Source organism: Furipterus horrens, unplaced genomic scaffold (assembly GCF_987537825.1).
Source record: "Furipterus horrens unplaced genomic scaffold, mFurHor1.1.pri manual_scaffold_4, whole genome shotgun sequence".
Lineage (NCBI taxonomy): Eukaryota > Metazoa > Chordata > Mammalia > Chiroptera > Furipteridae > Furipterus > Furipterus horrens.
Genome location: NW_028327174.1, coordinates 102,076,721 through 102,098,669, shown reverse-complemented (window position 1 = coordinate 102,098,669; position 21,949 = coordinate 102,076,721). Strand labels below are relative to the sequence as shown.

The window sequence follows — 21,949 nt, the reverse complement described above, 5'->3', positions numbered from 1 at the left end:
ATCAGCAGGGACTCCATCCAAGTGAGATATGGGGCTCCTATTTTTTAATAAGTAAAAAAGAAACCAAACATTTATTTCCAAATATTTTAAAAATTCAATCATAATTGCAGTCTGTTGGTTTACTTATTTATTTTTTAGACTTCAGGAAAAAAAAATTTTTTTTTCAGGTTAAAAACCTCATCTGCTCTAAAGCCCAGGTATCCTCCTAAAGGAGCTGAGCACAGCTCACTTGCTCACAGCATCTTGAAAAGCACCAGGGACAAATGGGAGGAACTGAATTGACTGGCTTCAGGGTGAGGGCTGGAAGTGTAGCTCTCTCCTAGACAGAAGTGCTGGCAGGTGCCCTCCCTCCTCCTAGACTTCAGGCAGAGGCAGACACCACATCTGATTTCCATAAACTCAACTAACCCCAATTGCCCTTCCCAGGTGATTCCCTGAGAGCCTACCCCACTGAACTCTCTTTCAGCATGAACTCCTTTCAACAGCTGTTCTTCATAAGTGGCCAGGCTCAGCCTGAGCTGTGGACTTTCCTAAAATCTCTCAAAGACTTACAACCCCCAAAGAAGAAATGGCTGTACTCTGCATGCTCTGCACCTCTTGATAATGATAAGTGGCCCCAAGCCTAGCATGAATGGCAGTCACACTTGGTTCACAGCATGACTGCTCCCAGATGCCTTCAAGCCCAACAGAGGGAGCTACCAACTACAAATCATTTTGTAGCCCCTACCAGGTGGCCCTGGGCCAGGCAGGCAGTAGCTGACATTGGCCAGCACTGGTGCTCCTCTCAAGAGACCCCAGAAACAACACACCTAGTGGCCAGCTTCAGACCACACCAGAGCACCACACAATTAGCTTCACAAATGACACACTAAAAGGGTGAGCTCAGCAGGCATAAGAGCTCCACAAAAGTGAACTTTCCTCTGTTGGGTCAGCCCCACACAATAAATTGCCTGCTGTAGTCACAGTCAGCCCTCACACCCAGCTAGTCTGGGGGTCAATACCACACACTGATGTGCCAACAGAAATCAGGATTTTACTACAACAGGAGGACACACACAATTCACACGAGGGACAGCTCTAGAGCACCCATTCCAGGTGACCAGGGAACCTGTCCCATTGGGCCCCATAAGGTATCTATTATATAAGGTTACCCTGCCAGGACTGGAAGACATAGCAGATCTACCTAATACATAGAAACAAACACGGGAGGCAGTCAAAATGAGGAGACAAAGAAACATGTTCCAAGTTAAACAAGACAACACTCCAGAAAAAGAACTAAACAAAATGGAAGCAAGCAATCTATCAGGTACCGAGTTCAAAACACTGGTTATGAAGATGCTCAATGAACTTAAAGAATAGATGACTTGAGTAAGAACTTATACAAAGAGATATAAACCATAAAAAAAGAACCAGTCTGAAATGAAGAAAACGGTAACTTAAATGAAGAATAAATTAGATAGAGTCAACAGCAGATTAGATAAAGCAGAGGACTGAATCAGTGATTTGGAAGACAAGGTAGTAGAAGCACCCAATAAGAAAAACAAAAGAAGAATTTAAAAAATAAGAATAGTTTAAGGGATCTCTGAGACAACATCAAACATACATGTGCATCATAATGGTATGAGAAAGAGAAGAGAGAGAACCTGTTTGAAAAAATAATGACTGAAAACTTTTCTAATATGGCAAAGAAAATAGACATACAAATCCAGAAAGTACAGAGTGCCAAAAATGATGATCCTAGAAAGGTCTATACCAAGATAGATCTCAATTAAAATGGAAAAGTTAAAGAAAAGGAGAATCTCAAAAGCAGTAAAAGAAAAGCCGTTACATATAAGGAATCTTCCATAAGACTACCAGCTGATTTTCAACAGAAACACTGCAGCCCAGGAGGTACTGGCATGAAATATTCGTAGTGATAAAAAGCAAGCACCTACAATCAAAATTATTCTACACAGCAAGACCATCACATAGACTCAAAGGAGAGATAAGGAGCTTCCCAGAGAAGAAAAAGATAAAGAAGTCCATCACCACTAAATCAGTATTATAAAAAATGTTCAAGGGACTTCTCTAAAAAGAAGTAGATCATCCAGACAAAAATAAATAAAAATAAATTTCAATAAGGAAACACTAGCTTCAAATAACACATTAGACCAAATGGATTAATTTATATTTGTGGAATATTACACACTAAAGCAGCAGAATATACATCCCCCTCAAGCACACATAGAACATTTTCCAGGATAGACCATGTGTTAGGACACAAAACAAGTCTCAATAAACTTAAGAAGGCTGAAAGCATATCAAGCAACAGATCACACTGGTATGAAACTAGAAATTAATTACAAGAAAAAACTGAACCCCCCCCCCCCACACACACACACAAAACATGCTACTAACAAATGACTGGGTTAACAAAATCAAGGGAAAAAAATACCTTGAGACAAACAAAAATGAAAGCCCTAAATATTTGGGGCATAGCCAAAGCAATTCAAAGAAGGAAATTCACAGCAATACAGGCCTACCTCAAGGAAACAGAAAAATAAGAACAAACAAAGCCCAAAGTGAAGAGAAGACTATTTTTTTTTAATTAGAGCAAAAGGATACAAAATAAAGTCTATAAAAGATTAACAAAACCAAGAGCTTGTTCTTTGAAAAGATAACAAAATTGATAAGCCATAAGCCAGACTCAAGAAAAAAAGAAAAGACTCAAATAAATAAAATCAGAACTGAAACTGAAGTGACTACTGACACTACCAAAGCACAAAGGAGTACAAGAAAATACTACAAATAATTATATGTCAAGAAGTTGGATATTCTGGAAGAAATGGGTAAATTTTTGGAAACATAAAACCCCCCAAGATTAACCTAAACCAAGAAGAAAGAGAAAATCTGAACAGACCAATCAATAATCAAAAAACTTCCAACAAACAAAAGTCCTGAACCAGATGGCATCATCAGTAAATTTTACCAAGCATTCAAAGAAGAATTAACACTATCCTTTTCAAGGTAATCCAAAAATTCAAGAGGAGAAAAAGCTCCCAAGTTCATTTTATGATGCCAGCAATATCCCGATTCCAAAACAAGATAAAGATACTAGAAAAGAGAGAGAGAGAGAGAGAGAGAGAGAGAGAATTATAGGCCAATATCCTTAATAAATATAGATGCAAAAATTCTCAACAAAATATTAGCAAAACTAAATTCAACAATACGTTAAAAATATTATAGAGGACTTCCAGCGAGGATGGAGGCCTAAACAAACATGCTGCATCTCCCTCATGACTAAGAAGGAACACATCTACCTCAAAACTGGAGACAACCAGAAGTTCCAGAAAATCGAGCTGCATGGAAGTCCAACAAACAAAGATATAAAGAAGAAATTCTCATCCAGACGGGTAGGAGGGGCAGAGCTGGGCAGAGAGGAAGTGGTGTGGTGGTGGCAGCAGCAGCCGTAGCAGAGCAAGCAGTGGCAGGGCAGGGGAAAGCACAGCCACATGTTTTAAAAAGTGGGGAGGGACACCTGGGGACCACTCCCAGCACCAGACCAGGCTGTGCAGCTATGGTTCCAGTGCCAGGGAAGATAAAGCCTCATTGCTTCTGACTGTGAAAACCAGTGGGGGTTAGGGCAGAGGAAGAAACTGCCAGTCTCTCAGCAGAGTCTGCTTGTTTAAAGGGCCCCCACAGTCCTAGAGCATCTGCAGATCCACCTACTCTGGGAACGATGGCCAGGGCAACAGATAGAGGGGCATCAGTCCCATACAGAAGTGGGAGAAGTGCCTGGAAAAGGGGTGAGTGCTGGGCAAGTGACATTGTTCCCTCTCAAACAGCCCCCCTCCACATAGAGCACCACAATGTGGTGAAATGTATCGCCTGTACTGACAAATGCCTAAGGCGCCACCCCTTACAATGTAACAGGTGTGACAGGTCTACCTAAGACACAGAGGCAAACAAACACAGGCACCTGTCAAGATGAGGAGACAGAGAAGTATGGCCCAAAAGGGGGAACAGATCAAGGTTCCAGTGGGAAAACTAAGCAACGAGGAGATAGCCAACCTAACAGGCACAGAGTTTAAAACACTGGTGATAAAGATGTTCACAGGCTTGACAGATATGCTTAAGGACGGAAAACACATAAGGGAAGAAGTGAAGACTATGCTAAATGAAACGAAGGAAAATCCACACAAAACCAATGGTGAAGGGAAGAAAACCAGGGTTCAAATCAATGACTTGGAACATAAGGAAAAAATAAACAGTCAACTAGTACAGAATGAGGAAACAAGAATTGAAAAAAAAAATAAGTAGAGGCTTAGGAACGTCTAGGAAAACTTTAAACATCCCAACATCCGAATCATAGGGGTGCCAAAAGGAGAAGAGGAAGAGGAAGAAATTGAAAGCTTATGTGAAAAAATAATAAAGGAAAACTTCCCAAATTTGGCAAAAGAAACAGACATACAAGTTCAGGAAGCACAGAGAGTCCCAAAAAAGCTAGACCCAAAGAGGACCACACCAAGACATATCACAATTAAAATGCCAAAGTTTCAAGATAAAGAGAGAATCTTAAAAGCAGCAAGAGAAAAGCAGAGAGTTACCTACAAAGGGGTGCCTATAAGACTATCAGCTGGTTTCTCAAAAGAAGTTTTGCAGACAAGAAGGAAATGGCAAGAAGTATTCAAAGTGATGAAGAGCAAGGCCCTACAACCAAGATTACTCTATCCAGCAAAGCTATCATTTAGAATGGAAGGGCAGAGAAAGTGCTTTTCAGACAAGCTAAAGGTAAAGGAGATCATCATCACCAAGCCATTATTATATGAAATGTTAAAGGAACTTATTTTAGAAAAAGAAGAACAAAACTATGAACATTAAAATGACAACAAACTCACAACTATAAGCAACTGAGTCTAAAAAATAAAAGCATAATCCAACTAAGCAAACCAGAATAGGGACAGAATTATAGGTATGGAAATCATTTGGAGGATTATCAGCAATGAGGAGAAATGGGGATAAATGAGGAAATGGTGCAGGGATTAAGAAGCATGTTTGGCTGGTACAAAATAGACAGGGGGAAGTTAAGAATAGTGTAGGAAAGGGTGAAGCCAAAGAACTTATATGAATGACCCATGGACATGTACTAAGAGGGGTACTGGGAAGAGGGGAGCAAAGGGAAAAAAAATGGAACTACTGTAACAGCATAATCAATAAAATATACTTAAAAAAGAAAGAAAAAGATTATACACCACAATCAAGTAGGATTTATATCTAGGATGCAAGGTTGGATCAATATGTAAGAATCAATTAATATGATATACTACATAAAAAATGAAGGATAAAAATTACATTATTATATCAATAGATTCAGAAAAAGCATTTGAGAAAATTCATTATCCAGTTATAATAAAGAGGTAGTAGATGGAACATACCTCAACATAATTAAGGCCATATATGACAGACCCACAGCTAATATTATACTCAGAGGAGAAAAACTGAAAGCATTTTCCTTATGATCAGGAACAAGACAAGGATGCACACTCTCACTACTTTTATTCAACATAATGTTGGAAGTCCTAGACACAGCAATCAGACAAGAAAAATATATAAAAGGCAACCAAATTGTAAAGAAAGAAGTAAAACTATCATCATTTTCAGGTGACATGATACTGTATATAGAGAACCCTAAACACCGCACCAAAAAACTATTAGAACAGATAAATAAATTCAGTAAAGTAGTAGGATACAAAATAACTATTCAGAAACCAGTTGCAGCCCTGGCTGGTGTGGCTCAGTGGATTGAGTGCCAGCCTGCAAACCAAAGGGTCACAAGTTCAAATACCAGTCAGGGCACATGTCTGGGTTGTGGGCCAGTTCCCTAGTTGGGGGCACGCAAGAAGCAATACACATTGAGTGTTAAACAAAGTCAATATTCAGAAATTGAAGGCATTTTTGTACACCAACAATGAAATATTGGAGGTAGAAACTAGGAAAAAAAAACCCATTTACTATAGCAACAATAAAAATAAAGTTCTTAGGAATAAACTTAACCAAGGAGGTAAAAGACCTGTATCTGGAACACTGAAGAAAAAAAATTAAGGAAAATACAAATAAATGGAAGCACATACTGTGTTCATGGACTGGAAGAATTAACATCATTAAAATGCCCATACTACCCAAAGCACTTTATAGATTCAACACAATCCTTATTAAAATACTAATAACATATTTCACAGACCTAGAACAAATATTTCAAAAACTTATATGGAACTAAAAACGACCCCGAATAGCCTCAACAATCTTGAGAAAGAGGATTAAAGTAGGAGGAATTACAATACCTGATATCAAATTATATTACAAGGCCGCTGTAATCATAACAGTCTGGTACTGTCATAGATCAATGTATAGATACATAGATCAATGAAACAGAAAAGAGAACCCAGAAATAAACCCACACCTATATGGTCAATTAATCCATAACAAAGGAGGCAAGAATATACAATAGGGTAAAGACAGTATCTTCAATAAATAGTGTTTGGAAAACTAGACAGACATGCAAAAGAATATACAAGAATAAATTCAAAGTGTATTAAAGACTTGAATGTAAGACTGGAAACCATAAAAATCCTAGGAAGAAACATAGGCACTGAATTCTTTGACATCGCTCTTAGAACACACATACATATATGATATGTCTCCTTGAGCAAGGGAAACAAAAGAAAGAAATAAAGAATGGGACTATATGAAACTAAAGAGCTTTTGCATAGTGAAGGAAACCATCAACAAAATGAAAAGGCAGCTTACTAACTGGGAGAAGATATTCACCAATGAAACATCCAATAAGAAATTAATATCCAAAATATGTAAAGAACTCATACAGTTTAACACAGACACACCCAAGCAATCCAATTTAAAAAATGGGCAGAGGACCTGAATAGACACTTTTCCAAAGAGGACATGCAGATGGTCGATAGACATATGAAAAGATGCTCAACACCAAAAATCCTCAGGGAAATACAAATTAAAACCACAATAAGATCTCACCTCACATCTCTCAGAATGATTATCATCGATAAACTAACAAATAAAAAGTGCTGGTGAAGCTGTGGAGAAAAGCGAACCATTATGCACTGTTGATGGTTTTGTGAAGTGGTGCAGCCACTATAGAAAACAATATAGAGGTTCGTCAAAAAATTAAAAATAGAACTACCAAATGACACAGCAATTCCACTTCTGGGTTTTTATTTAAAGAAATGCAAAACATTAATTTGAAAAGATATGTACCCCTATGTTCATGGCAGCATTATTTATTAGAGCTAAAGTATGAAAACAACCTAAGTGTCCATCAATAGATGAATGGACAAAGAAGCTGTGGCACGTATATACAATGGACTATTACTTAGTCACACACAAGAATGAAATATTGCCTTTTATGACAACATGAATAGACCTAGAGGGTATTATGCCAAGTAAAATAACTCTGACAGAGAAAGGCAAATATCATATGATTCCACTTATATGTGGAATCTAAAAACCAAAGTAAATCAATAACAACAACAACAAATCAGTAATAAACTCATAGAACAAACTAATGGTTACCAGATATGAGAGTTGTGTGGGCTGGGTGAAGAAGGTGAAGGGATTAAGAATTAAAATTGCCAATTACAAAATAGTCACAGGAAATTAAAGTACAGCATATGGAATATAGTCAATAATATTGTAATAACTATGCACAGTGTCAGGTGGGTGCTACACTTATTGAAGGGAACACTTTTTATGTTATACAAATGTTTAAGCACCATGCTGTACACCTAAACTAATACTGAATGCCAACTGCAATTGAAAAATAAATAAATACATAAAATAAAAAATAAAATCAACCTTATAGGAATTCTGTGATGATTAATGAGTACTTAGAACATAGTATTGCTACATAAATGTGCCATTATCATCACACTATCTGGACTTTACCCTCATTTTTCAGAGCTGGTATGGCACTTTTGCTGTATCCCTTCCCATTTCCCACCACTACCATCACCTCCTCCTCCTTTCTTCTTCCCTGCTTCTGTTCAGTCCCATGACAAACCTGGAGAGGTATGTTCCACGCCAAGTAGACCATGTCTTTGTACTCATCCATCCACATATCAGCCACTCTGAGAGCATTGCGCTTCAAGGCAGAAAGCAGATCCAAGGCATAGGGCTTGTGGTGCCTCTCGAGGTGAGCAATCCGGGAGCAGGGCAAGACCTCAATTCTACCTCCACACTGCCACACCTGCAAGAGAAGAGGGGAATAAAATCATCTGGACAGGCTTGGCCCCGTGGCCAGTAAGTGGCATAGCTTTTATGATACCCAGAGACCAACATTTTGGAACCATTCTAAAAGAAGATAAATTCAGTCCTCCCACTCCCATCACTATGTTGCCTCCCAACTCACTTATCTAAAGCAACCTTCCTTAGAAATTTACCAAACTTCTCTCCTGTCATTCAGACAGTTCCAGAAATCCTACCCACTTCAGCAAGTCTTCCAGAACAAAACAAAGGAAGGTCTCGTCCCTGCACTTTTATCCCCAAGGAAAGTGCCAGTGTCCAGAGAGGCACCATACCCTGAGCTAATCCCACCGCAGTTAGCGTCCCATGACCCCTCTCTGTCCTACATGCCAAATATAAGGTGATGTGTGGGACAGACTCTCAGGTGGACCTCTGGTCCCTGCCTCCTGGTCTTCACTACTCCCTTCCCTAATCCCCTGCCCCTGAATGTGGGCTTGTGATCTTCCAACCAATAGGATATAGCAAAGGTGATAGTACATGCACAATTACATGTGTGTTATTACATTACATAAGGTTATGTGTCCATCTTGCTAGGAGATGCACTCTCTTTCTGGCTTTGAAGAAACAAGCCACGATGCTGTGAGCCACGACATGGAGAGTGCAAGAAACGAAGGGCAGCTTCCAACTGATAGCCAGCCAAAACCTGAATGCCTCCTCTGTCTGGGAGACTTCATGGAACTGAATGCAGCCAACAACAACATGAGCACAGAAGCAGCTTCTTTAGTCAGTCCTAGATGAGAACCCAACCCTGGCCAACACCTTGCCTGCAACCTTGCAGTTTGACAAGTGGGACAGGGAAATGGAAACAGGAAGAGGCAGCCTAGATTCAGAAAGAGAGAGCAGAAGAAAGGACCAGGAATTCAGAACTGGGAAGAAGGGCTCTGGGTCCTAAGTTGGGAACTGGGGTTCCAGCCAAATTCATGGGAAGCTCTGGAAGGTAGAACATCCCAGCAACAATATAGCTCACATCATCTTCACAACTTTGCTAAGTACCATGCATAAAATAATTATTTCTGCATTTATATTTTTTATGCTAGAGACTAGTTGTACTCCCAATATCTAAACCCCCGTACATCTATAGTCATAAAAGAAATAACTGGGCGCATAACCAACTAGCTGAAATCTACATTTCCCAGCCTCTTTTGCATATAGATGTGGCCATATGACCAGTAGTGGCCAATAAAATACAATATATACAACTTGTACATAGAACCCTTAGAAAAAAAGGCATACGCTTTCTTTCCCCTCTCTTTCTCTTCCTACTAACTAGATATGGATGTGATGTTGAGTGCGGCAGGACCAGGAAATGGGAGAGTCTTGGTCCCCATCACCCTGGAGCTGCCATATCAATCCTGATCTCCTGATGGTCAAACAGTATGGAAGAGGGAAATTAATTTCTACTTTGTTTAAATCTCTGTTATTTTGGAATCTGTTCCAGAAGCCAAACAAGAATTCTAATTTATATCTTAATAAAATCATGTCAAGTTATTTATTACATTTTAGCCACACAATCACTCTCACAAGGTAGTAAAAACAAGAACACTTCTCTTCATTTCAGAAACAGGACACCTGGAGATCCGGTTAAGATGGCAGTGTAGGCAGACATGGCTCGCCTCTTCGCACAACCGCATCAAAATTACAAGTAAAATATAGAACAACCACCAGCCAGAACTGTCAGAGATCAAGTTGAATGGAAGTCTGACAACAAAAGAATTAAATAAACTACATCCATCAAGTCAGCAGGAGGGGTGCAGACACAGAATAGACTGTTCTCTCACCCATGTGTGGTAGACAAAAATTTGGGAGGGATATCTTGGGATACCAGGCCCCCAGTCCACGGTTCCAGTGCCAGGAAGATAAGTCCCCACAACTTCTGGCTGAAAAAAACAGCGAGTATTGAGTTGGCAGAACAAACTGTTGGAACCCCAAGCGGTTCCTCTTAAAGAACCCACACATGGACTCACCTACTCAGACTCACTCCCCCTGAGCTCCAGCACCAGGGGAGCAGCTTGAAAGGCAGCAGTAGTACACAGGGAGGAACTGAAGTGTCTGGCTCAAGGCAAGCAGAGGCCATTGTCTCTTTTCTAAACCCTCCCCACACAGAGGTGGCAAACTGGAACCATATCTGAGACTCCATCAACCTGACTTACACTGTTTGACAGTGCCTTGGAGATCCCCAGAGCTGCCACCCTACCCAGCTTACAGGCCCACTCAAGCTGCTTTTCCATATGAATGGCTGGTCTTGGCTCATGCATCACAACTTTCTAAATCCTCTCAAATAAGTAATATCTGGTCTCAGTTAGCTCCAGGCTGGGCACTACCAGCAGATAGCTCAGATTCACAGCTTTGTTTCACCCGTGAATCTCTAAGCCCAGCACAAGTAGCAGCCATCTCAGATTGCTTTAGAGCTTAGGAAGGGTGCCCCAGGCAAAACACAGGTGGGGGCTGACTTTGGCCTGCACCACTAGGGAAATCCCAGGGCCAACACACCCAGTGGACAGCTATAGACCACGTCGAAGCACCACCACCCTGCCCCTGCACAGCTGATCCTCCACGGAGGGTGGAGATTGGCAGTGGTCACAGCCAGTCCTTGTAGCTGACTGGCCAGGGTAAATCTGTCCCATTGACCTGCCAACAGTAACTAAGGCTCAACTACAAGAGGAGAGTGTACTCAGCCCACACGAAGGGCACACCTTGAGTATCCAGCTTGGGTGATAGGGGGGTTGTGGCACTGGACCCTACAGGACCCCTACTACATTAGACCATACCACCAAGACACAGAGTCAAAGCAGCTCTACCCAATACACAGAACAAACACAGGGAGGCTGCCAAATTGAGGAGGCAAAGAAATATGGCCCAAATGAAAGAACAGAATAAAACCCTAGAAAAAGAACAAAGCAAAATGGAGATAGCCAACCTATCAGATGCAGAGTTCAAAATACTGGTGATCAAGATGTTCGGAGAAATGACTGAGTATGGCAAAAAATAAAAATAAAGAAAAAAGTGAAGGCTATACGAAGTGAACTAGAGAAAAATATACAGGGAACCAACAGTGATGGAAAGGAAGCTGGGATTCAAATCTATGATTTTAAACAAAAGAAAGAAAGAAACATTCACCTGGAACAGAAAGAAGAAGCAAGAATTGAAAAGAAAAATGAGGAGAGACTTAGGAACCTCTGGGACCACTTTAAACATACCAACATTTGAATCACAAGAGTGCCAGAAGGATAAGAGGAAGAGCAAGAAATTGAAAACTTATTTGAGAAAAAAAAAAAAAAGAAAGAGAACTTCCCTAATTTGGTGAAGGAAATAGACATACAAGTCCAGGAAGTACCAAGAGTCCCAAACAAGTTGGACCCAAAGAGGACCACACCAACACACATCATAATTAAAATGCTAAAAGTTAAAGATAAAGAGAGAATCTTAGAAGCAGTAAGAGAAAAGAAGAGAGTCACCTACAAAGGAGTTCCCATAAGACTTTGCAGGCAAGAAGGACTGACAAGACATATTCAAAGTGATGAAGAGCAAGGATCTACAATCTAAATTACTACTCTATCCAGCAAAGCTATCACTTAGAATGGAAGGGCAGATAAAGTGCTTCCCAGACAAGGTAAAACTAAAGGAGTTCATCATCACCAAGCCATTATTATATGAAATGTTGAAAGAACTTATTTTTAAAAAATAAGATGAAAACTATGAACATTAAAATGACAACAAACTCACAACTATCAACAACTTAATCTAAAAAACAAAAACAAAAACAAACTAAGCAAACAACCAGAACAGGATCATAAGTATGGGGATCATTTGGAGGGTTATCAGCTGGGCGGGGGGAGGGGAAAAATGGGGAAATGATACAGGGATCAAGAAGCATAATTGGTAGGAACAAAATAGACAGGGAGGTGTTAAGAATAGTTTAGGGAAGGGTGAAGCCAAAGAACTTATATGCACAACCCATGGACATGGACTAAGGGGGGTGAGATTGCTGGAGGAAAGGGGCATTTTGGGAAGAGGGGTAAAGGGAAAAAAATGGGGACAACTATAACAGCATAATCAATAAAATATACTTTAAAAAAAAGAAATAGGAAAGGTGATCAATACTCAAAGGCAAAAAAAATAGTTCTCTGCCAAAAAATGGTTGTGGCTTAACAGACAACTCAGACATGGACTCTAACTTTACTTGTTAACCTATAAATGTGGGGTCCTGGTTGGGTCCTAAGTGGGTACAATATGCGGCCATTAGCCTCATTTGGAAAGAAACTGAAGGCAGCAGGCTGGAATAAACTTTATACAGGAAATTGTCTTGTTCCTCCAGAAACCACAATGGACCAGAAGTCGCCTGGTCTCAGGCATAGAATTTTGGAGCTGGGAAGGTGGGGAGCCATTTTATAGAAGCTCAGTCCACAGGGAGTTAGCAGAACCAGGATTAGAACCTAGGTCCAGCATTTGTTACACCAGCCTGACATCCTTATTAACTATTTATCAAGTGGAAGTCATGTGTCATTTATCATGCTAGATTTTTAAAAAATTAATTTTAAACAAAGAAAGAGAAACATCAACTTGTTTTTCCACTTATTTATGCAATCATTGGTTGTTTCTTATATGTTCCCTGACTGGGGATCAAACCCACAACCTTGGTGTATCAGCACTACACTCTAATTGAGTGATCTACCTGGCCAGGGCCTCAAGCTAGGTTCTTGATGTAGCAGGTATGGCTTAGAAAGCTTGTATGTTGCCCAGGATAACACAAACTTTGTAATGGAAAGGTAGGATTTAGACTTAATATTTGGAGTCCAATACCTGTGTAATTTTCACTACTTTTGTGTACCCTTTTTTAAAAGTTCAGCCTTAGGCTCTGGCTGTGTGGTTTGGTTAATTGGAGCTTTGTCCTATGCACCAAAAGCTGTCGGTTTGATCCTTGGTCTAGGCACATACCTAGGTTTCAGGTTCAATTCCCAATCAGGGTGCATACAGAAGGCAACCAAAACTAAAATCTCCTTCCCTTCCCTTCTCTTCCCTTCCCTTCCCTTCCCTTCCCTTCCCTTCTCTCTCTCTCCCCCTTAAACACACACACACACTTGCTCTTTCTCTAAAATCAATAAACATGTCCTTGGGTGAGAATGAAAGAAAAAAAAAAAGGTCAGACTTAGGCTGGAAAATGAAGGAGGGAAAACTAACAGGAACAGACACAAACCCAAGAGTCAGGGACTTTTTAAAGAAGGCCTGTAGATTATACAGAAGAGGCAAAACAATCCTATGGAAGAAATATATTATATATAAAACCTGTTCCAAACTGATCATGATGGGTTGAACTTATTGGCCCTAGCTCTTCGTGGCTTCATTGTAGACAGAAGATACTCGCCATTCATTGACTTTGGGCTTGGCTGTAAGATGTACTTTGACAAATTGGATAGGGCAGAAAAAAATAATACACTAGTTACATACTGAGGCCTTAAGAGCTGCCCCATCAAACTCCAGCTGGACCTGCAGATCTCTGAAAATAAATTGTTTTCTTTTTTTTTTTAAGTCACTGAGTTTGGGGTGCTGGTTACCCAGCATTTCTGTCGCAATAGCTAACTGATACACTGATGCAATATGAATTTCCACTTAGAATTTCTCCAATCATTTTAGTTTGTACCCTGAATTCCCTAATAAAGCACAATAATTCAGGATGTTCACTTGACCTGAGAAAGCATGAGAAGCTGTCAGAGGCAGAGAAAAGGCATCAGAGAGAAGCCAGTGCACAAAAAGTTGGTCAGAACTAGAAATGGTTTGAGGATTTTATTGCGGTAGAACCCATCACTGGCTGTTTTCCTAGACTAGACTACATCTCTGCATGAACTTAGGTCATCATGTCAGCTGCTCTAGCTGTGCGTTCGGGAACAATTTTGGCTGCCCACACATCTGTAAGCCCTGGTCCTTCTGCCCAGTTTCTCTTTGGTATTATAGAGAGTTGTCTGCCACCAAGTTGTTTTATTCTAGGAGGTGCTTAAAAAAATGCCTGGATTCCTCAAGAGAAATAGGGACACCATCTGCTGAGCCTCAGTTCTACCCCTTCCCCCAGATTACATAAACCTACACCAAAGAACTGCACTCCTCAAGTCCTATTGCCTCTCTCTAGTGACCTAGAAACACCAGGATTTGTCCACCTCTTGAGACAATGACATTCAGCATTGTTCCAAGATTTCAGTGATCTCACCATCCTCCTTTATTTCTCTCTGTTTTGTCCCAAAAAAGAATGGAAATGTACCCACCCTCAGGCTAAGTTCCACATTCTCTCCTCCATAGACCAGCATCCCACCATCCACAGATCCAATCTCTCCCAGGAAGAGCCTGTTGGCAGCCAGGATGCCCATGATGGAAGGACTCCTGTGGAGCACAAAGGAAGAGTTACTAACCTCTCAGTAACAGGTGGGTTAGGATGGAGGTGAGGGTAGGAAGCACAGTGATGGTTCGGCCTTTGAAACTCAATCCGAGCCCCTATCCTGTAGGATTTCCTGCACCCTCCACCTGGACTGAGTGTGTGTAGCTCTTCCTCACGCCCTGTTGTTGTCATAACCCTTCTCAAATTCTACTAAAGGTACATCTTTTTCATCTTGGAATGCCTACTTCATAGCCTGATAAATGCCTAAAATGACTCAAATGTTTTCTAAAACATTATAAACTTTGCCTTTATTTTGCTTGAATGCCCTAAAATAGCACTATATGTCTATGACTTGTTACTTGGGATCAGTGGGGCTTTTTTGTTTGTTTGTTTGTTTGTTTGTTTTTTGGTCATCCCCTGTCCCTAATCCCTCCCACCCTTCTTTCATTGCTACCACCACACACCACTTATGCCTGACTTCCTATGTGCTAACCAAGTTCTTGAGCCCTCTCAGACTTACTTCACTGGAGCAGTGACATCATTCAGATCAACCCAGGCCTTTGGCAGTAAATCGTAGCGGCACCAGAGTTCCCAGTTAAATCCATCAACTGCCAGTTCATACTTAGTCAGTTCAAAGGTGTCATAATGAATTTTATCAAACACAGGAGACACAATCACAGTGTGGTCTTCCTGAATCCGAGCTAAGATGGGCTCTGCCCTAGAAAAACAGTGTGTAACAAACCTAGGTTGGATATGAGGGAAAGCAGCAGAAGCAAGAAGACAAAGCCGGCCCAAGCATCGTGCCCTGACTTTGAGTACCTTCTTCATTTAGGCTGTGCTGGCTGGCAAGAAGAACTCTCCAGAGTCCAGAAAAGCTCTGCATCTTTTGAGATAGCTGGAGATGCTAGAAGCTGACCCAAGCCAAAAGCATATTTGAAATTAGCACCCAAATACTACCCCTAAGCCACTGTGAACCAGGACCATCACTATTCTGTCTGAATTTACATTATCTCTTGGGTCTCCCCATTTCCAATATGATGTCTCATTACTATCTGATTTTCTACATTCTCCAGAGAATACAGCTCTCTTTGTATCATGTAATTTCAGGGCTAAGAAAACCTTAGGAATTACCAAAATATAATCTATTCATTTTACAAACAAGGACATAAATATTAAGTTAGGTGAAGACAATTGTTTTTTCTCCAGCCCTAGATTACTATCCTTAGCCAATCAAAATCCTTGAGTAAAAGCATCTCATCTTAGTATCTTCCCTTCGTTGAAGGTCTGGTGTTAACATTCCCTATTTCCACGCTATCCTATCTTGTATTCGGCATGTACAATATCTCCTTTCTTTCCTTTTTCAGAGGAAGAAATCTCCTGGAGCCTTACCAGCCAACGTTCACTTCAACATGGGCATCCAAGATGGCAACCACCTCAGCCGTGGCCACTTTCCAGCCAGTGTTCCGTGCCTGAGCAAGACCTTTTCTCCTTGTGTGCCGGACTGTTTTCAGTAGTCCTGGATACTTCCGGTTGTAAAGCTTAATATTCTCATCCAAGTTTGCCTTTAGTTCTCCTACAATGAAATGCACATCTATAGAAATTCTGGGCGCAATAATCAATTTGGTACAGAAATTTTATACTATTATACATATAGTAGTTGTTGAACTGCTTCCAATTTGGATAAGCAATTCTACAATCTTGACTGTTTCCCCTGCAAGTACATCTCCTCTCCCCTCTATCCTCAGGCTTAATAGTACCATTCCTAATCTCCTTTCCCTCAAAGTTAGAATAATAACACGGCTTACTATATGCCAGACATTGTTATACAAGCTTTGTGTATATTGAGAAATTTTACCAAGAATGAGTAGGACAGACCTGACCTAACTAAGGGAGAAGTGCTGATGGTCATACACTGCAGACAGCTTGCAACATCTTCTCCACAGCTAAACACTCAAGATTTTCTAGAAAATACATAAACAACTTAAATTGTTTTGTCATGTGTTAGCTACTCTTATTTGGCCTACTCAAGGACCAACTGAGACATGATGCCCAGATTAAGCTGTTTTCCAACCCTTAGCTAATGAATTTATCCCCAAAATTATACAAACAAGATTCACTATTCCCAGATTACTTACAGGTATTTTCTTCCCTCTCTCTCCTCTCTTTTATAAAGCCTGTCCATGCATTTGTTCTTTAGCTGAGTCTACCAGTTGAACTTATCATATGTATGAAAACAACTTGGATTCAAATTACTAAGCAGTGTTTAAAGTATCTAACCAAAGGACTCCCTGATAATATTAATTCATTTAATTCTCAAAGTCCTATGAAGAAGGCATGTCCCTATCCCCACTTTGCAGATGAAAAAAACTGATTCACAGAGAGGTTAAGATACTTGTTTAAGTTACATATGTAGTAAGTGGCACACCCCATGATATGTTTAACCACCAAGTCATGCTGCCTCAAGAATTGCATATCTACTTGATTGGGTTTGTCACTATTTTCTTCCCTCTCCCTTCCCTGACCCCTACTCCCTGTGACTGAGAGATGAGATACTTTCTGGTTCCTTTCCCAGAGAAAGAGTAGATTTGTGAGTCCTGGAGTGGCCAAGACCTGGAATCAATACTGACATGACTATGGTCCTAAAATTTTCACCCATTTTTGAACTTCCCCTGTTGCGCTCCAGGGTGACTGACTTAATTATTGAAGTCATTAGAGGGAGCCAATGGACCTAAAGAATGTTTGCTCCTACTGAAAGAAACAGGGTGGAAACTCCATGCAGTCACTCAGTCACTACTTTTAGAAAGTAATCAGGAGTTGACACATTTTTTTCTTCCTTTGCTGCCACCATAGCATCCGTGAAAAAGCTTGTGGCAAAGCAGGGCAAAAACAAAGGAGCAGTTTCTATAGTTCACCTTTGAGTGCTCCCAGACTGCAGAAGATGGAATCATGAATTCTGCTAATTTTGAACAATTTCTTCAAGAAAGAATTAAAGTGAATAGAAAAGTTGTGACTCTCAGTGGAGGGTTTATAACTATTAAAAGGAACAAGATCAAGATTACCATATTTTCTGAGGTTCCTTTTTCCAAAAAGTATTTGAAATACCTCCCCCAAAATATTTGAAGAATAATCTACATGATTGGTTGCATGTAGTTGCTAACAGTGAAGAGAGTTAGGAATTATGTTAGTGCCAGATAAACCAGAATGAAGAAAGGGAGAAAGATGAGGATCAAAACTCATTTATCTGGAATATTTTGCATGAGTTCTTAATTAAACTTGGAAACCAAAATAGTGGGGGAGGAAGGAGGAAAGGAAAGCAGAAGAGAGAGGAGAGAAGAGAAGAGGAGAAAAAAAAAGAGAAGAGAAAAGAAAAAGAAAGAAAAGAAAAGAAATGAAAAGAAAAAAGGATAGACAAGAAAAGAAAAAAGAAGGGATTGTCATAGACCCTGGATAACTAGACTGTAATTTGGGCTCCCTCACTATCTAATTCTGTATCACTTCCCATTTGGGAATCTCTGTTTCCAAAACTCAGAGAAGGTTGAATAACATGTCAGTAGCCTTCTAATTCCAAAATTCTATGAGTTGTAGATTCTGAGCCACCCTCTAAGAAATAATGCCTATAGCCCAGCATAAGAAGTAAACCTATGCTCCGTTCTCAGTCTTATTCTCCAATTGGTAATGCTTCCCACTGCACACACCCACCTCCCAAAAAGCCTTTTATTTCAGGCTGGTCAGCTCAGGGTACTTCTGGTTTCTTCATCTTTGTTCACATTTTTTTTCTCCACTCCCTATGTCCCCCCACCACAACCACTCTTTCTTTGTTTTCTTTGCCTTTTCAAATCTTATCAAATTTCCAAGTCCCAACCCAAGACCTCCTCCCCCAGGGAGCCTTCCTAGGTCATTCCAACCACTTCTCTGGGCTTCCTTGCACTCACTGACAGCTCGCTCAGTTTGACACACTACTTTTCATACACTGTGGTACTTTTTCATAGGTTTGCCTTGCCACATCAATTAAAATGGGAACTTCTTGAAATTACTGCATTCTATTCCATGCCTAATGCCTGGCACATGGTAGAAGCTCAAAAAAATAGTTGTTGATTGTGAAATTTGTCTACTTACATTAAATTAATTTCTGAAAAATTTAGTTTAGCTCTGTTGACACTTGAAACATTTGACTTGATGCAAATTAAGCTTTATCTCTAAGGAAAAATAAGAAGGGGGTATACCTCTAATAGTAGGTTGTGGCATTTCAACAGTTCTACAAATGATACTGAGATAAACAAGGAGTAATAACACTAGCTAACATTTATTGGGAGCAAGCCCTGTTCTGAGGATATTACATGTATTATTTAATCCTCTGAATAGTCCTATCAGGAAGGCACTATTATTTGCCCCATGTCATAGATGAGGAAATGGGGGCATAAAGTAGCTGAGTGACTTACCCTCAAAGTCACATGAATAGTAAGTTTCTCGTGGCATGCATGGTAGAGACTTCCAATTATTTTTCTCAGTTTAATACAAAACAGATTTTTGAGTAATGTTCACTGTAGGCCCAATCTAGCTGATGTTTCCATGGTTAATGACAGAGAAGCTGATTCCTGTCCCAGTGACAACAGTCAAAGAATGATTTACAATTCCCTCTTCTGTGCCCATTCAAATAAACTATCTCTATGGAAACATATGTGAGTTCCCAAGCCAAGTGAGAAGGATGTGTTATGTGATGTGGGCACAGTATAGGACAACAATAGAGGGCTATGTTTGTAATCTTGTATCTTTTTATTTCATTGTTCCACATGAAAAAGTCTTGCATTATTTCTTACCTGCTCCTCATGGATGTGGATTTATGGATTCACTGATTTTTTTTCATAGAAAAAGATACCTTCAGAGGTCCTCCAACTTAGCCCTTGCATTTGCCCCATGAAGAAGCTGAGTCCCAGAGGAATGAGAGGACTTGCCTCAGGTCATCTCAGAGAGCCAGGCAGTGGACCCAGGGTCTCTTCAGGTGTCCAGAACAGAGGTCTTTCTAATTAAGCTCCAATTTCTTACTTGAAAACCAGGCATGCAAGTTTATATTGAGCTCCATCTCCAGAAATGAATGGAGTCAGCCATTCTCTCTCTTTCTCCCTTTTATTTGGGGAGAGAGGCGGTTTGGTGAAATTTTGCTTAGGAATTGTACCTTCTCATTTTTTGTGCATTTATATTGGAAGGACAAAAGAAGACAGTATTTTAAAGCATGAAAAGGCATGTTTTTAGTGTCTGGAAACAAACCAAAAAAAGAAGGTTTAAGAGGTCATTTGTCTCTTCTTCCTGGGTCAAAGTGTCCCTAATTTGAAGCTGCAACAACCTGTCTGGTACTTTAAGATGCTCAGAGAAGGAGCAACTATTCCTCCCATGGGCTCCCATTCCACAGCCCTTATTAGAAATTCCCTCCTTATTGCTAGACCAAATCTCTGGTTTTGTGACTTAATTCTAGTTTCTTTTGTTTGATATCCAAAATTAATAAAACTAAGAGGTAAAACTTGCTGAGAGGTTACTATGTGGTGAATGCTATCCATAAACTATGTATTGTATCAATGAACACAGTGGCTAGGGCTAGGGCTCTAGACACTGAAGTTTATGGTCAAATCTCAATTCTGTCATTTACCAGCTGTTTGATGTTGATCAGGTTCCTTGACCAGACTATGTCTCAGTTTTTTGCATCTGTGAATTGAGCAAAGAAGTGACCCTTCCCCACAGGATGTTTGTGATTGTTAAAGTAGTTAACATAAGTAAGGTGTTCAGAACAAACAATGTTAGCTACTATTATTATCTCATCTAATTCTCATTACAGTCCATGAGATAGTTATTATTACCAAACCCATGTTTTGCAAATAAGAAAACTGGAGCATGGAGAAGTTAAGTTACTCAAGGACACAGAGCATATAAAGGAGGAACTTGGATTCTGAAACCCCAGAAAGTGAGGCCTCAGGTTTACTCGCTCTCTCCCAGTTCTCCACGTGTCCTCCTTGGCCGGGTTAGACTTGAGCGGGGAGGCAGCATGCTGCCAGCAGAAAACATTTCCACTTTATAGAGTCTCATCATTCAAAGCTCCCCTTTTCTCTGGGCTTAAAAACCTGGGAAAATTGTTGTTTTTCTCCTCCTAAGGAATGATTTGAATCCAGTCTTAGTGCCTGAGACTCTCCATTGGGCCCTATTTCACCCCCCAAACCCCGCCCATGGTGCACGGACAAGGCACAGGTGGCTCTGGAGCCACACAGTTCTGGGCCTGTTTCAGCTCCCCTACTGGCTGGCGTTGCGTTCTGGACACACTACACGTTCTCTAGGTCTTCATTTCCTCACCTGTGCAATTGAGATAATGATCCTCTGTCTTGACCTTGTGAAGATTGTGTCCAGTGCAAATAAGGATCAATAAATGACCCCTTTCTTTTCCGTATATGAGGAACCCAAAGTGTCCTAAACTCTACACTAAAATCCCTTTCTAGCCTAGCAGTCAATAAATGGTCGTTTTTACTACTATTCCTTGATCAAGTTGCTCACCATTTGAGCTAAAATCATCCACCAAGATGATCTCCTTCAACAATCGGGAGGGGGTCCGGTTGATGACGGTGGTGATGGCCCGCTGTATAATGGACAAAGCTTCATTCATGAATATGAGAATGACACTGAGGGATGGGAGTTGTGAAGGATATATCTTCTGAAGACACCTATAAGAAAACATATTTTAATAACCAGTTAACTTTTTAAAATTACTTAAACTTCACTATCCAATCCATCATTTCACTATATGTAATGGTATTATAATCAATCAACTCACCATCTCCCCAGGCTCATTAGAAAAGAAAACTCTCTCTTGCTCATCACATTAGCAAGAAGATTTTGTATTTATTTATCCAAAATTCTCCTGTTATGAGAACAAAATCCATTTCTTTTTTATTCATCTTCTGTAGACATTTCCACTTGAACATTCAACATGCCCCAAAAGAAACCCTTAACTCTCCTCCACCCCCAAATTAGCTTCCTTGCCAGAGGCCTTCTTTCTTTCACTGCCATTCACCTTTTCCACATGTTCTTAGACCTCTTGTCATTTCTGACACAGCCTTCTACTTCACCACTATAGAGAGATAGCAAACTGTCCAAAGAATTGTGCTTGACATATTTTTTAAATATCAGAACTTACATTTATTAAATGCTTACCATATGCTAGGCACTGGCTTGCTCTTCTTTTTTTAACATTTTTACTGAGATACACTTTATATGAGATAAAATTTACCTATTTAA

The 21,949-nt window shown here is 40.2% G+C and overlaps 1 protein-coding gene and 1 pseudogene across 1 annotated transcript in view; one reads left to right on the top strand and one right to left on the bottom strand.

Annotated features, from left to right (window-relative positions):
- Nucleotides 1-21,949, bottom strand: part of GALNT8 (polypeptide N-acetylgalactosaminyltransferase 8) — a 43,844-nt gene that overhangs the window by 10,829 nt on the left and 11,066 nt on the right. The window contains 8 exon segments of the mRNA XM_090275734.1: nucleotides 8,069-8,254; nucleotides 14,565-14,679; nucleotides 15,195-15,398; nucleotides 15,493-15,563; nucleotides 15,565-15,578; nucleotides 15,632-15,633; nucleotides 16,064-16,247; nucleotides 21,209-21,375. Coding sequence (XP_090131860.1) covers nucleotides 8,069-8,254; nucleotides 14,565-14,679; nucleotides 15,195-15,398; nucleotides 15,493-15,563; nucleotides 15,565-15,578; nucleotides 15,632-15,633; nucleotides 16,064-16,247; nucleotides 21,209-21,375 — 943 coding nt within the window.
- LOC150012566 (large ribosomal subunit protein eL22-like) lies at nucleotides 16,535-21,073 on the top strand (annotated as a pseudogene).